The 16,374-nt window shown below is 35.7% G+C and overlaps 1 protein-coding gene across 4 annotated transcripts in view; it reads left to right on the top strand.

The window, feature by feature from the left end:
* Positions 1–16,374, top strand: part of LOC129762894 (glutamine-dependent NAD(+) synthetase) — a 163,189-nt gene that overhangs the window by 132,118 nt on the left and 14,697 nt on the right. The window contains exons 1-2 of one of the 4 annotated variants that reach the window (XM_055761491.1): positions 10,654–10,753; positions 11,543–11,703. In XM_055761491.1, the coding sequence (XP_055617466.1) occupies positions 11,558–11,703 (146 nt within the window). In that variant the 5' untranslated portion in view covers positions 10,654–10,753; positions 11,543–11,557. Of the gene's footprint in view, positions 1–10,653; positions 10,877–10,919; positions 11,323–11,542; positions 11,704–16,374 lie in introns of those variants that run through there. The other 3 variants (XM_055761492.1, XM_055761489.1, XM_055761490.1) reach the window with 3 other exon arrangements.

The following is a 16,374-nucleotide window of genomic DNA, read 5'->3' as shown; positions in this document are numbered from 1 at the left end:
AGAGGCGATAAGAGCCAAATAAAGTTTTTTACCGACATGAAGGAACTGAACACAAAGATTAAGACTAACATACAATTGAACCCCGTCTCAGTGTCAGAAATTATCGACATGCTAACTATAACAAAATACTTGGATAACATCGGCGAACCGCTTGCCTCCATTATTCGCCTATCAAAACCCGCCACGTTGGAAGACGCTTATCAAGCAGTCTTGTTAAACCAAAATGTGGAAGCGAGGAAGCCCTCGTATAGTTTCAAACAAAGACCCCCCTTTCAACAAAAACAAAACCAAGCCAGTGGCAGCGCCGGCGCCATTCAGCATAAAAATAAACCGCTCGAAAAATTCCAACAGCGTAAGCCATTCCCACCGAGACCGACACATAGGACGGAAAACAATAACACAGAAATTAAACACGTAGCATGCGAAGAACAAAAAGAAGATGAAAACGAAGAATTCGTGGAAACTGATAGTGATAGCGAGCCCGAGGAAGTAAATTTTCAGGACGGCCACGCGTCAAATCAGCTGACCTAAATTTCATTCCGTACATAAAGTTTACCGCAAACCAAAAAACAATTAAAATATTGATAGACACCGGGGCGAATAAGTCATATATTAGTCCCGAGCACATAGAAAAACCTCGCACAGCTAAACACACTGCCATAGTCTCCAATAAGGACGGGAAATTTCTCCTCGACAAAATGGTTTGCATCAATCTTTTCCCAGAGGCAACCAAAAAGAAACTACCTTTTTATGCCTTCAAATTTCACAAATATTTCGATGGGCTGATAGGCTATGAAAATTTAGCGGCCTTGAAAGCAATTATAAACACAGAAACTCATGAACTAATCATTGGAGAATCAGCGTTTCGATTTTACAAATATTTTCCGTTATCCACAAACTTTCATGAGAATTTTGAATCGTTTATGAAAATCAAAACTGCAAAGGACGGATCCTTTTTAATTGACAACGAATTAAACCTAACACCAACCATTTCTATCCAACCAGGACTTTATATGTCCAACAATAATGAAGCAACCGTACACATTCATACACAAGGTTCAGCAAAACACCAATCAATAAAACCATTCGAAAACGGGAACTTCTTATTGAACACCGATCACGCAAAAGAAACCCTCAATTTTCCTGCCGACCACCTCAATAAAGAGGAGATCAGGCTTCTTGCCAAAACTTTGCGGCCATTCAAGAACGTCTTTTTTTAAAGATGGTCAAAAATTGGCTTTCACTCATCAGATAAAACATAAAATATCAACCACGGAAAATAATCTCATACACCAGAAGACTTACAAATACCCCTATCACTTGCGAGAGATAGTTGGGGACCAAATTCAAAAACTCTTAGATACAGGCATCATACGAGAGTCAGCATCAGCTTGGACTTCTCCCATCTGGGTGGTGCCCAAGAAGGCTGATAACTCAGGTACCAAGAAATTCCGTGTCGTGATCGACTACCGAAAACTGAACCAAATAACTCCAGCTGACCGGTATCCAATACCGGAAATTAGCGAAATATTGGACCGTCTAGGAAAAGCACAATATTTTTCTGTGCTCGACCTGGCCAGTGGATTCCATCAAATTGAAGTGGATCCCGTGGACATCCCAAAGACGGCATTCAATGTCGACAATGGGAAATATGAATTTTTAAGAATGCCTTTCGGGCTGAAAAACGCCCCCGCCACTTTCCAGCGACTAATGGACTCAGTCTTAAGGAAACATTTAGGGGTGCGATGCTTCATCTATATGGATGATATTATCATCTATTCAACGTCCTTACAGACACATCTAGAAGATATTTCGAAAGTGCTTCAAACTTTGAATGAAGCGAACCTTAAAATTCAATGCGACAAATCAGAGTTCTTGAGAAAGGAGGTAGAATTTCTGGGTCATGTGGTAACGACGGAAGGGGTAAAACCCAACCCAAGAAAAGTCGAAGCTGTACGATCATGGCCGTTACCAAAAACTCAAAAAGAACTTAAATCATTTTTGGGAACAATCGGCTATTATAGACGATTTATCCCTCGCTTCGCACATAAGGCAAAACCAATGACATCTAAACTAAGAGGAAAGAATAAAGTTTTTGAAATAACAGCTGACTATGAGAGAGCATTCTCAGAATTAAAAAAATATTATGACATCTGATCTTATATTGGCGTACCCGAATTTTGATGAACCTTTTATCCTAACGACGGATGCCTCAAATGTAGCGATCGGAGCTGTTCTCTCGCAACTAGTGGACGGAAAAGAAAGGCCAATAGCCTATCTTTCCCGGACTCTATCTAAAGCCGAAGAAAATTATTCGGCAACGTCAAAAGAATTGCTTGCGATATATTTCGCGGCTCAAACGTTTAGACCCTATCTTTACGGACGGACTTTTACCATTTATACTGACCACGAACCATTGACGAAAGAACTAAAACTAACAGACGCAACGGGACGTGTGACGCGACAACGGCTTTACTTAGAGCAATTTGACTTTAAACTTATCTACAAGAAGGGTAAACAGAACGTGGTAGCTGACGGACTATCGCGAATTCCCCGTTTGGAAACAAATAGTCAAATCGTTTTGGAAAATGAATTTTACGAAAATAACCCTCTATACGGACCTGAAATTATAAACAAATTTCGGAATCAAATTATCCTTAGAGTAACCAAAGATCAAACCAAAAGCCCTCATATATTATTTAGTGTTTTTCCAGGACAAAACAGGCATATATTCCACCAGGAAAACTACGATGACGAGCAACTCCTTCGTATATTGAAGGACACCCTGGACCCCGGAGTGAACAATGGCATCTTCGCATCTCCCCCCATTATCTCATCCTGTTCTAAAATCCTCAAAACACATTTCCGCTCTGGTATGAAGGTTCAGTTTTGCAATCTGAAATTGCCAGACCTCATTTCCGACGCCGACCAACTGGACTTCATCAAGAAAAGTCACAATTTCAATCACAGAAATTGGAGACTTACGCACGAAGAAATCCAGAAATCGGTATATTTCCCTGGTATGATTTCCAAGATCAAATCATTTGCAAAAAATTGCGAGGAATGCAAATTCGCTAAATACGAGCGAAGACCATTCAAAATCCCCATTATTCGACGCATTTATGAAAAACCATTGGAGAACATTTACATCGACGTCTATGTTAAAGAAGGAGAAAAATTCCTCACACTCATAGATTCATTTTCAAAATTCGGACAGATCTTCAAAATCAAAAATGAAACGGCAGATGAATTGATCGAAGTGCTAATCAAATATTTTAAAATCTTTGGAATACCTAAGCTGATCACCTGTGATCAAGCAACTTCATTTAGAAGTGCGAAATTTAAAACCTTTCTAGAAAAACACGGATGCGCACTGCACTTTGCAAGCAGTAGCAATAGTAACGGAATCATCGAACGATTCCACAATACGTTATTAGAAATGTATATGGCAAATCAGAAAAAGGTGAGAAACCATACCCTCTACGAAGGCCTCTCTATCATCACCGCCTTATACAATGACGTGAAACATTCTGTGACAAAATTATCCCCCAGAGAAATCATTTTTGGCAACTCCTCGTCGCTAAACATTGACGAAATCAATCTTAGTAAACAAAAAGAAATCCAAACGGCTAAAGATAATATTACGCAGAATGCAAACGCTCATAATTCGAAAATTCCTTTAGTTTCATTTGAAGAATTCAAAATTATAGAAAACTCAGAGGCTTTGGTGAAAGGTAAGGCGAAACCTACACCGTACACCCCCAGATACCGAAGGGTGACAATAAAAAATCAAACAGACCGAACCATAACGGACGAGACAGACATCAAAGTACACAAAAGAAATATCAAAAGAGAGACTTAAACGGATCTTGTTGAAACGAATCCTATCAAAGACTACTCAATCCTGACAAAGACCTTTTCAAAATTCATTTACAGACTATGTATCCTGGCGACAGAAGGACTTTCGACTTTACTGATCCACGACTTAAGGCAAAGCCCCGTTGCCATTATCCCTTTAGGAGCGGCGAAAATCAGCAATAGACACATTAGAATTCTGCATAAAATAGATCTAAACGAAATCGAAAATACGATACAAAAACTAAGAATAGACGCGGAAGAAAAAATAGTTAACAAACATCTACTCAGTTCCCTTATTCAAGTGAAAATAAGCAAACTCTATCAAACATTCTGGAAAATCAAACCACACAGAGTAAGAAGGTGGGAAACAATAGGTAAAATATGGAAATACGTGTCAGGCAGTCCCGACGCGGAAGATCTTAGAATCATAAATACTACCACAAATGCTCTTATAGATCAAAACGACAAACAAATCAAAATTAACCATGACTTTGAAGAGAGGATTTCAAAACTTACAAAAACTATCAACATAATGATTGCAAATTCTAATAACCTAGTAAACAAAGCTATAGAAGGGCTTGATTCTGTAAACCTCTTATTCAACTTAGACGAACTCTCCCACTAAATAGAAATTATAGAAGAAGCAATTTCCCTAGCCAGGCTTAGCATACCCAGTAGTCGGCTCATCAGTCTACAAGAACTAACAGCAGCGCAGCATACGCTACAGGACAACGGCCTAGGATCAGACACCATAGATAATATCCTCGACATAGCCAGCGCATACGTTATGTACTCGCAACATTCCATAGTCTACGTGCTCAAAATTCCAAAGGTTACGAGCGATGCGTTCACATTATACTACATTGAGACAATGATTTCGAATAGCACACGTATTCACCTAAAATCCAAGTACTATCTGAAGGGTCCAAATTCATTTTCATCGGAGATACCATGTCCAAAAACCAGAAATTTACATGTATGCTTGAATCAGCAGTTAGAAGCACCGGACAGCTGTATTGAGCAGCTCTTTAATGGAGAACCATCCCAATGCCCGATGGAGAAAACATACGGCCAAAACTTTGTCAAAAAGGTCGACGACTTCAATATCGTGGTAAATCAAGTCAACATGACGATCCGCTCCAATTGTTCAGCACACAACCAACGATTAGAGGGATCATACCTCATTCAAATATCAAACTGCTCTATTAGATTGAATAACGAGGAATACTTCAACAAGGAAATAGAAATTCCTTCGAAACCATTCATTCCCACGACTGGATTAAAGGTAACTTCAACTAAGTTAATGGACCGTATACCTTTGGAGTACTTACAGCAATTGAACACAGAGCAACGGAACCACATTAATCATCTAAACATAACAACAGATAATCTTCATGTGAACCTACATCTACTTAAGTGGCTATCATCCGGTTCACTTTCTATAATAACAATAATCATTATCGGACTCGCCGTAGCCTGGACCCTTGGAGTACGCATCCCGAAGAAGACTACCCTATTCATCCCTGAAGACACACCGAAACGATTTAAGGACGAAGACAACCCGGACACGGACACGGATTCACAACAGAAAACAGTAATGGTACCACAAATATAATAATTCAAAAGCCGAGGACGACTTTTCGCTAGAGGAGGGAGCCGTTAGGGATTATGTTAAGCAGAAACTAGCCAATAGGACAAGCTCGCGCCAAAACGGCGCGTCATTAGGCAAATAAGCTGAGTAGACACTTTATCGTAATAAAAGGTGAGCACTTGCAGTGCTCTGCCTCTTTCTCGTGACGATCTAGTGACTGTAAAGTAGTGGTTACCAATAAAGTTGTTTTTTTTAAAACTCAACCGCGCACGCGTATGTAATAACTAATAATTTTCAGGATTTTTATTTTCAAATTTCTTGATTTTTTCAATTTTCGACATTCGAAATTCTGGGTTTTTTTTTGTATTTTTCTATTTTCAAAAGTTCATTGAATGTCTTCTTAACTTTCGAATTTTCGAATTTTGAGTTTATATTGTTTTTACATTTTATTGGGAGTTTTTGAACTTTGAAGTTTCGAGCTATCGAAGTTTAAATATTTTATTTAGCTGTTTTTTGAGCTATTTATTTTCGGAGTGTCCAATTTCCGGAGTTTTCATTTTTTTCGGAATTTATTTGAAATGAAAATATGAACATGAAAATAAAAATAATTAAAAGCTCAAAAACCTTATAAACTAAAATCCGAAATATTTGGAATCCAAACCAAATATTTCGGATTTTAGCTTTTTGGATTTTTCAAATTATAATTTTCATATTTTTTTTTTAAAGTTTTCATTTTTTTTCGATTTTAAGATTTTTTTTTAATTCTGGAATTTTTAAAAATTTTAGGATTTGTTAATTTTTAAATTTTATTTTTTTTATTCGACATGACAAAAGAAAGAATAATGAAACATTGTTTTCTTTCAGAGTTCCTAATTTTTATTTTTTATAGTATTTTTTAATTTTATTTTCGGAGTTATTTTATAATTTTGAATTTTTAATTTTTATATTTTGTATTGTTTTTTTTTTTAATTTTTGGATTTCAAATTTTCTGATTGGTCATATTTGATTTTGTTTTTAGAATTTTTGTTGTTAATTTAGGAGTTTTAATTTTTTTTAAACTTCTAAATTTCTTTTTTTTTGCAATTCTTGGATCTATGGTTTTATTCGAGTTTTTCTGCGTTTTTTTGTTTTGTTTTAAACATCGGAATTTTAATTTTTGGATTTTTTATTTTCGAGTTTATCAGTTTTTGAAATTTATATTTTTTGTTGTTGTTGAGAATTTTGTTTTCTGTTTTAAATAATATTCTAAAATTTAATGTTCTCAATTCTCCCAGCTTTGCAATTTTCTATTGAAAAAAAAATCGATTTCCCCAATTTTATGAATCTTCTCTACAATTTCAATTTTCCTATTTTTTGCATATTTTTTCTGTATTCTCAATTCTCTCCATTTTCTCAATGTTCTAAATTTTGACAATTTTCGCGATTATTTATTACCTTTCTTCAATTTCCTAATTTTGGTAATTTAAAATCTTGTTTTATTTTTGAAAATAATTCTCATTTCATTTATTTTTTTCAAATTTTCATTTCATTCTATTTTTTTTTTATTTTCATTTTTTTCACTTTGTTCATCAAGCCTCGTGAGAGGCAAATCCATAAACATAAACATGAACATTGTGCCATATGTTTCATGATCGGTTTGTCTTACAACGTCATGGGAGATATGCAGCAGGAGATCAGAATAGGAACAAAATAGAATGAATAGATGGTAAGGATGCATAAGCAAATGGGGAAGAAAAAAAAGTAATTTGTTAGTTGGTAACGACAATCCAGAGTGCGATGATGTCTATCCGAAAGGCTCCCGACATATGCTATTAGTTTTTTTTTCAATTCTCCTCATTCACTCATTTTATTCAATTTACTTATTTTGACGTAGAACTACGTCTTTCAGGAAGGGTGCCAAATCAGGAAACAGGTCACGTTTTTATGAAATAAAGTTCCTGAGACAAACCAGCCCAGGAGGCTGAAAGTCTCAAAAATAAAGAATAAAAAAAAAAAATAAAGTTAACGTTAATAACTATTTTCACTGTGAACGAATTCTCATGATTTGCATACCAATCGAATCGGAAATTCTCTAAGATTTGTTTGATATGCTACATATTTCAATTCGCTAATCTCCAAACGGTTTAAATTCATGAAAATTGGAAGAATTTCCTTTTTTCCCATACATTTGTTCTGCCGATTTGTGTGCTAACCCTACCCGTATTTCGAATGCTTATAACTCGAACATTTCTTAATAGATCGGAAAGGTGTTTGCATCACTTGGTAGGATATATTCCCACGCGTCTATCACAATTAATAAAATGTTATTTTTCATGAGATGAACAATTCAATAACTGTAAAATGTCAAGCGTTATCAAAAAGCCCTAACTGTCAAGTTTTGATTGGTTCGATTTACGGTTCCCCCAACATAGACTTCAAAATCGATATACCTGTGGAAATCCGCTTTGAAAATACACATGCAAGTCGGGGGTATTTTTGTTCCCACTGAGCTGTGTTTCCCTAACACAGATTCAAAATCAATGTGCCTGGGGGAATCCGCTTTGCAAATACATGCAACTCGAGGGTAATTTTTGGTGTTGAGTACTTTTGTACTCGCTTGTCGTTGTGCAGACCGGAATATGTTTCCCTAAAACTAGTGATGTCTAAATTTTTCATTTATTCGATTATCGATTAATCGTTGAGGAATTTTTCAATATTCGATTCATTCGAATAATCGTCTTTCAATATTCGATTAATCGAGCGAATATTTTTTTCTTGTAATAATCACGTATCATGTTGTCATTCTGGTCGCGTGGCTCAGAAGTTGCCGATGTTCCATTATTGGATAAAAAAATGTTGGATAAAAAAATTATATAGTTTAATTCTTAACCTAAAAATGCATTAACCTTGAGAAAATTGCCCTCTTTCATTAATCGCGATTACAGTAACAATTATTCGATGTATTCATATTTTGATTTTAAATTATTCGATACAAAATTACTCGATTATAATTTCAGATATTCGATTATTTGAATTAATCGAACGATTAACCGACGTCTCTACCTAAAACGTACTTTCAAACAGAGAAGCCTGGGAAAATCGTCATTTCAGATACTAGAGATGAATGAACTTTCGCGGTTCGAGAACTACATAAACATGAGATGTGCAATAATTACAGAGGGAAATGTAAAATACAATGATCGTTTGACAATTCTTCCGTTCACATATTTTGGTAGTCCTAGGCATCATATCAAACGTAAAAGGACGTTCATCAAATTTATTTGTAACGAAGAACATAATCTTTTACAGAAATTTCGATGCATTCTAAAATAATATTCGAAGTGGTAAACAAGTGGATTGCATAATATAAATGCGTAGTTATACGTCGAAAATATGCGGTCGTGTCTTAGATACAACCCCTTACAATTTTTTTTATTATTTTAGATATTCTTTTTTTTAATTTTTTTTCGATTTTCTTAAATCTAGGTTTTTAAATTTTCATAATTTTCTCAATTTTCTAGATCATTTTCCCTTTCTTCTATTTTCTGAATTTTTACATTCTTTTCAATTTTTATAATTTGCTAGAGTCTCAATTTTCTTAACTCACTATTTTTTTAATTGACACTTTTTTCTTATTATTTTTATTATTCTCATTTTTAATCAAAATTTATTTATTTTTAAATTTTTCGTAATGTTTTTGAACACTCTTAATTTTCTTTTTATTTTTATTTGCACATTCTTTTCAATTTTTATAATTCGCTATAGTCTTAATTTTCTTAACTCTCTATTTTTTCAATTGACACTTTTTTCTTCTCATTTCTAGTATTCTCATTTTAACCAAGTTTTTTTTATTTTTTTGTGATGTTCTTAAATATTCTTAATTTTATTATTTTTTTCAATTTTTAATGTTCTTGTTAATGTTTAAATGTTCTATTTTTTTAATTTATAAAATCAAGTTTCTCTTGGAAATTCTAATTATCTTTAATGACTTTTAAAATTTTCATGAATGTCTCAATTTTCTTATTTTTTTATTCTCTTTAGTTTTCTGAATTATTCAATTCGCTTTCCATAGCAATGGCATGGAGCTGATTGCGATCAAAATAGTGTTTTTTTTTCGTATGCCTCAAAAATGATAACCGATTTCCTTCCACAAGTAAAGATTGTTTGTCTAATTAAGGACTTCGATGCATTTTTTACATTGGTTCTATATATATTTTTTACATTGGTATTATATGGTGATACAATAGTATCGTTTTGGTATCTGTTTGAAGTCAGCTTTGGCGCAGCACAGGGATTTGGGCCTGATGATCATCGTTTCTAAGTGCCACGTTAACTTACAACTACGCGATTGGCAGAATGCACTACGAAAAGAAAGTATGGAAAATTTGGTTAATGTTTGGTAATCGAGATAACAGTTAACAGTTTCAGATATATTAAGCTGTGACACTAGTTTCACAATTTCAACGTCTCCAAATGATCGAACTCATGTTCCGCACTAGATTCAGAATTGATTAACATCTGTTGATAATTCCATTCTGGAAACTTTTAGCAGTCAAACCAATATCAAAGTTTGTCTACGACAAAGCTGCAAATCAACAAAATCAACCAGTTAGCAAGAGTGAGACCACCATCCCTCGGTCCAATACAGCAAAACTTTCCGAATCTGCATTTTGGGGCAAATTTCTCCCCACAAACTCTTTGTATCGCACAAAATGTCAAAGCCATCCGTGTGCTTCCCATCCATCACAGGTCGACCAGACGGAACGGAACTGAGCGTGGGAGGAAGGAGAAGTTTACCATTCTTTGCAGCAGTTGGGAAAGTAGTAACCGAAATGCAAACGTTGTCCTCTACCTGAGTGCAGCAACAACAGTAGAAATAGCACCGAACAACTTTAATAGATTAAAATGGAACTTTCCGTGCACCGCGCGAGCATGGTCCCAAGTTTGATTGTTTGCTTTTTTTAATGCCCGGTCTGATTTCAGGGTATAAATTTAGAAACTTTATGTAGCAGTGGTGGATTGGAAGGAATGGTGTGACAATCTGAGAATTTACATAAGATAAAACATAACACAAACATTCCCCGCAATCGATCGATTTCATCGCTTTGGGAACCGTTTCGAACGGTGGTGGAAACTTCTCACCGATTTTTTTGTTTTATCTTGAGAGTAATTCCAGCTGTCGCTGAGGTTGGCCCACCCGCTGACGATAGTAGGATAGTAGTACGCGAGCTTTCCAGCTCAAAGCACTAGCCCCAAACGCGACCTGTGTGCTTCGGAAATAGTTTCGCCTTTAGTCCCACGAGAGAGGGACGTTTATTTCTGGTTGTGAGTGAAATTCGACAGTTGTGCACCGAAACTAAAACACACACACACAAATCCGGTGGCTTTGGCTTCTCCCCCTTCATCCACATCCTGTTCCCAATTGTGCGCCACCCTGGGGTGCAGGTGGTAAGAGAACGTTTATCTTGATCTGGAACTTCCGCGCGGATGTCCATGTTTGTCTGGAAATTAAGGGCTCGAAGTTTGTCGCCGAAAGGCACTCCATAATGGCGCCCGTCGTTATTCACTCGAGACAGAGCGACCGAACGACCGGCAGTAAAATTCGCTCCCGTTACCATTGGGAACACCTGGCCGCCTGGCTAATTTGAATTTCTTTTCCCCCATAAAGTTTGATCGATAGTTTTTCCCTACTTTTTTGCTCCATCGCGCGCGTCATTTACTACACATCCTTTTTAAGGGTTCCAAAACAGGGCAAGCTTTCCTTTCCACTGTCAGCGCCACCGCACCAACGGCACCAGCAGCACACCAAAAGTAGGAGCTTTACGGTCACTTCCACTCATAAAAAGGGGGTTGGGCACACGTGTGCCATCGAAAGACCTGCCAGCCTCATGCTTGTTAGTATTTGTCACTGCTGTTACGATGCATTACTTGTGCTCTCGATGAGCGGTGGCTTACTTTGGTATTAACTTCACACGACTCAGGATCCTGAGGATCAAAGCACGCCATGGTCATACAGCTTTTCGTGTGACGTTCCGCCAAGTTAGCGTGCAGAGATTATATTTACGTTTTACTATATTGTTGTTTACCTTGCTTCCTTTCATTTCTCCATTCCAGACGAAAAGACGCAAAATGGGACGCAAAGTGACGGTCGCCGTCGCCACCCTCAACCAATGGGCGCTCGATTTCGAGGGCAACATGTCGCGAATTATGGAGTCGATTCTGGAGGCACGAGAACTGGGCGCCACGTACCGGACCGGACCGGAGCTGGAAGTGAGGTGAATTATTTAGCCTATAAGTGCTTTTCGATTTATTCCGTTTACTTTTATTATGATACTAGCTGACCCGGCAAACTTCGTCTCGCCCAAAATTTGTTTTTCGTTATCAATACCTTCAAACGTTCACGTTTTCTTACTAAGCGCAAGTTCATGAGTCCAATTGCAGAACTGTTCATTGATTGATCTTCTAATCGACCCCGTTGAATTTATCTTTTACTAAAAAACTCATCATTATAATATCGGATTATTTTCAGACACAATCTCGTTCAAGATTTTTCAACCACTTACAAATAATATGTTTCTCCGTTACATTGAATAAATGTTTGGTACAGAAAATATGATAGAGAGATAGAGAGGGCTTCATTTGCTTGTTTAGTTATCGAGTTATGCAGAAATTTGTTTTTCATTTGTATGGCTGCCACCCCATTAAGACCAGCCTCCCCACCCCCTAAGAGAAGGGGGAGGAGTATCTAACCACCATAGAAACTTTTATTGCACCCTAAAACCTCCATATGCCTATTTTGGTTTCATTTGCTTGATTAATTCTCGAGTAATGCACAAATTTATGTTTTATTTGTATGGCAGCCCCCCTCCCTCAGAGAAGGAGGTGGAGTGCCTAAACACCATAGAAACATTTTTTGCACCCTAAAACCTCCATTGCCTAATTTGGTTGCATTTGCTTGATGAATTCTCGAGTAATGCAGAAAGGTCCTGGCCGGGTAAGGGAGTAAAAAATGCCCCCAAACCAAATCACCAGCTGTATGGCAAATATCGTATAGGATATTAAATAAGAAATTTTGAACGTTTATTTGAGCCCCTATGTGGTTTAACATAGGATCTGTAGTGGAAAACGTACTTTTTCGTTTATTTCACGCCATCCTCAAAAGCTTCGAGATAAAAAATGGAAAAAATACTGAATGTGCATCTAACCACGGTGTATCAAGAAAAATTATGCAAAAAAAATTTTAGTACTAAGAAAAATATTGAAATTTTGAAAAAAAAAATGTTTTGGGATTTATAGATTCAGTACTACTCTAATTCATACTTAAATGTGTTTCTACAGCTGTTTTAGACATGTGTGATTTTCTACAGATTTTTTTCAGCAAATATAGTTTTATATTTCCAAAGAGTCTGGCTGGGTAAGGGAGAGAAAAGTCCTCCAAACCAAATCACCAGCTGTATGAATAATACTGTATAGGGTACGTAATAAAACATTTTGGCAGTAGTACCATATATTTGAGTCCTTATATGCTACACCATATGATCTATGTTGAAAAATGGCACCTTTCCGTTTTTTTCGCGCCATTCTCAATAGCTTTGAGACAAAAAATATGAAAAAAATACCGAAAGTACATCTTACTTAGGTGTATCGATCAATATTTTCAAACAATTCTTTCGTCAGAAAATCAAACACTAAAAAAAAATTTTAAATTAATTTTTATTTTTATTTTAAACAAAATTTCAATAATTTTTTTTATTTTGAGATTCAGTACTACTCTAGTTTGTATTGATTTTTTTTCCTACGTCTATTTTAGGTATATGTGATTTTTTCAGAATTTTGAGAGTGTTTTTCGCGGTACAAAAAAAATGTATATTTTCAGGCATTTCGAAATTTTGAAAAAAAAAAAAATACTTTGAGAACCAATTTTGTTCTAATTTTTATTTAAATGCGTTCGTATGTGTTATTTTTTTCCACATGTACCGTAATTTTTTCTTGAATTTTTAAGAGGATTGCGCAAAAAAATTTGTTTTTTGGCCTTTGGGCATTTTAAATTTATTTCGAATTTAGAAACCCATTACTGCTCTAATATTTTTAAATTTTTGTTTTTCATGTCTAAATTTTGTCGGTATATTTAGAGCATTGCGCTGTACAATTGTTTTTCTCGTATCTTAAAATATATGAGATTATCTTTACATTGGATTTAGATAGATTACCAAATTCATAGAAGTCAGCAGTACGATAGAGCTCTGTGAGAAAAAAATAAAGTCCTTGTGGAAAGATCGTTCGGATTAATGAGGAGAAAACTTCAAAAAATCCGAATTGTTTTTATTTATTTTTTTATTTGATTCTTACAATTGAAAACCCCGAATACAATAAATTAATCGATTTCAAGAAAATAAAAATAATAATGCAGACGAAGTAGAAAATTATTTTTGTGTCTCGCAATGCTCTTAAAAATTCAGGAAAAATTACGCCACATGTAGTAAAAAGACACATACGAACGCATTTAAATAAAAATTAGAGTAGAAGTGGGTCTCAAAGTAATTTTTTTTCAATATTTCGAAATGCCAGAAAATATATAAAATTATTTTGTACTGCGTATTTATTTCTTTTATTATTAGATTTTTTGATGAAAAAATAGTTTGAAGATATTTATCGATACACCTTAGTAAGATGTACTTTCAGTATTTTTTTATATTTTTGTCTCAAAGCTATTGAGAATGGCGTGAAAAAAACGAAAAGGTGCATTTTTCACCAAAGATTCTGTGGTTTACCATATAAGGACTCAACTATATGGTACTACTGTCAAAATGTTTTATTTAATACCCTATACAATATTTTCCATACAGCTGGTGATTTGGTTTGGGGAACTTTTCACTCCCTTACCCAGCCAGACTCTTTGGAAAAATAAAAAAATATTTTTTTGTATAGCGCAACACTGAAAAAATCTGTAAAAAATCACACATGTCTAAAAATCTCTAAATCCCAAAACATTTGTTTTAAAAAATTTTCAAAAATAATTTTTTTAGTACTAAAATTTTTGAAGAATTTTTTTTAAAAATTTTTTTTCAAATTTTTATCTCGAAGCTTTTGAGGAAGGCGTGAAATAAACGAAAAAGTACGTTTTTCACTATAGATCCTATGTAAAACCACATAGGGGTTCAAATAAACCTTCAAAATTTCTTATTTGATGTCCTTTACAATATTTGCCATACAGCTAGTGATTTGGTTTGGGGGCACTTTTTACTCCCTTACCCGGCCTAAAGGGCCTGGTTTCATTTGTATGGCAGCCCTCCCCTTAGAGAAGGGGTGAAGTGCCTAACCACCATAGAAACATTTTTTGCACCCTAAAACCTCCATATGACTAATTTGGTTGCATTTGCTTGATGAATTCTCGAGTAATGCAGAAATTTGTGTTTCATTTGTATGGCAGCCCTCCCACTAAGAGAAGTGGGAGGAGTATCTAACCACCGTAAAAACATTTATTGCACCCTAATATTTGCACATGCCAAATTTGGTTTCATTTGCTTGAATAATTCTCGAGTAATGCAGAAATTTGCGTTTAATTTTATTTGTATGTTTGTATGTATGTATTATTAGTAACTAAGACAAGAGAGATCAGCTCATAAACGATCGATCGCCTTACGATCGTCGATAGGGCCGAAGATAAGAGATAGGAAACAGGAGATGATATACCTTCAGATCAATTGGGAACAAATTATCAAACGAAACAGTCGCATCTTGTCCATGCCTCTGCTTCACTTTTTGTACATATGATTTTGATTTTCCAACCTTTCGAGCCACATTTCTAACTGAAAGGTTGGGATGTTTCGCAATAATGGCAACCACCTTTCGGTCCATCTGTCGGGAGCAAACCTTCCGATCCACAGTTATTCGCTGGTCAAACGATTTGCACACACTAAACACGGTACTCTTCAGCAGTTTTAGCTTTTTGGCGAAATCGCGTACCGACAGTGTTGGATTTTGCTGCCGTTCGCACAAAATGCGTTTGCGTACTTCCACTTGATTCGACGCCATTTTACCAAACTGAAGAAGAATGTAAACATGTTGGACATCGAAATAAAGAGGAGGGTTACAGTTGTCATGTACGAGAAATATTTCATTGATCAGTGAAATATTTCATAAACTACACTGAAAGAAAAGTGTCCGAAATTTAACGTGGACAGGCTTTATTCTTGATTAATACTCGAGTAATGCAGAAATTTGTTTCATTTGTATTGCAGTCCCCCCTTAGAGAGGGGTATGGAGTGTCCAACCACCATAGTATCATTTATTGCATCCTGAAACCTCCACATTCAAAATTTCATTTCGTTTGCTTCATTAATTCTCGAGTAATGCAGAAATTTGTGTTTCATTTGTATGTCCTGGTGGAAAACAACACCATTCCTATTGATCATTTCTGGCCGCTTCTGGTCAATCGCCTGCTTCAAACAGTCAAGCTGCTCACAGTAGAGAACCGAGTTGAGGGTCTAGCCATAACTTGAGACTGAAAAGGGCAATCACAACACTGTCAAAACGACACTTATAGCACAGATTGTCGTCTTGAAATAGCCGTATAGTATGATGCGATAAGTACAATACAAGATATGTTTAAGTGTTGCCATATATTGACAATATACGACATTTCTTTTTCCCCAATAGATAGATAGATATGAAATTTTGTTCTCTTCCACTGTTAGTTGATCGAAGATGCGTATGAATATTTCGGGTGTTCATTCTCAGTGAGACGATTGAGTGTGGGAAATAATGCAAAAACTAAATGTTCAACGTGACGGAGGTTTAGTTCGGTTCATTTGCCACGAGCTGAATCAACTCAATGCTGGAACTATCTAAGTTACGCGTTCAATCATAAGTGCAAAATATTAAATGCAACAGGGATTCGTAGATTCTTAGCCAACAAACTCTGTGCCATCTCTATCGTTAGAGAT

This window comes from Toxorhynchites rutilus, chromosome 1 (genome assembly GCF_029784135.1).
Source record: "Toxorhynchites rutilus septentrionalis strain SRP chromosome 1, ASM2978413v1, whole genome shotgun sequence".
Taxonomy (NCBI): Eukaryota; Metazoa; Arthropoda; class Insecta; order Diptera; family Culicidae; genus Toxorhynchites; species Toxorhynchites rutilus.
The sequence above is the reverse complement of the archived record's forward strand: the minus strand, read 5'-3'. Positions and strand labels throughout refer to the sequence as shown.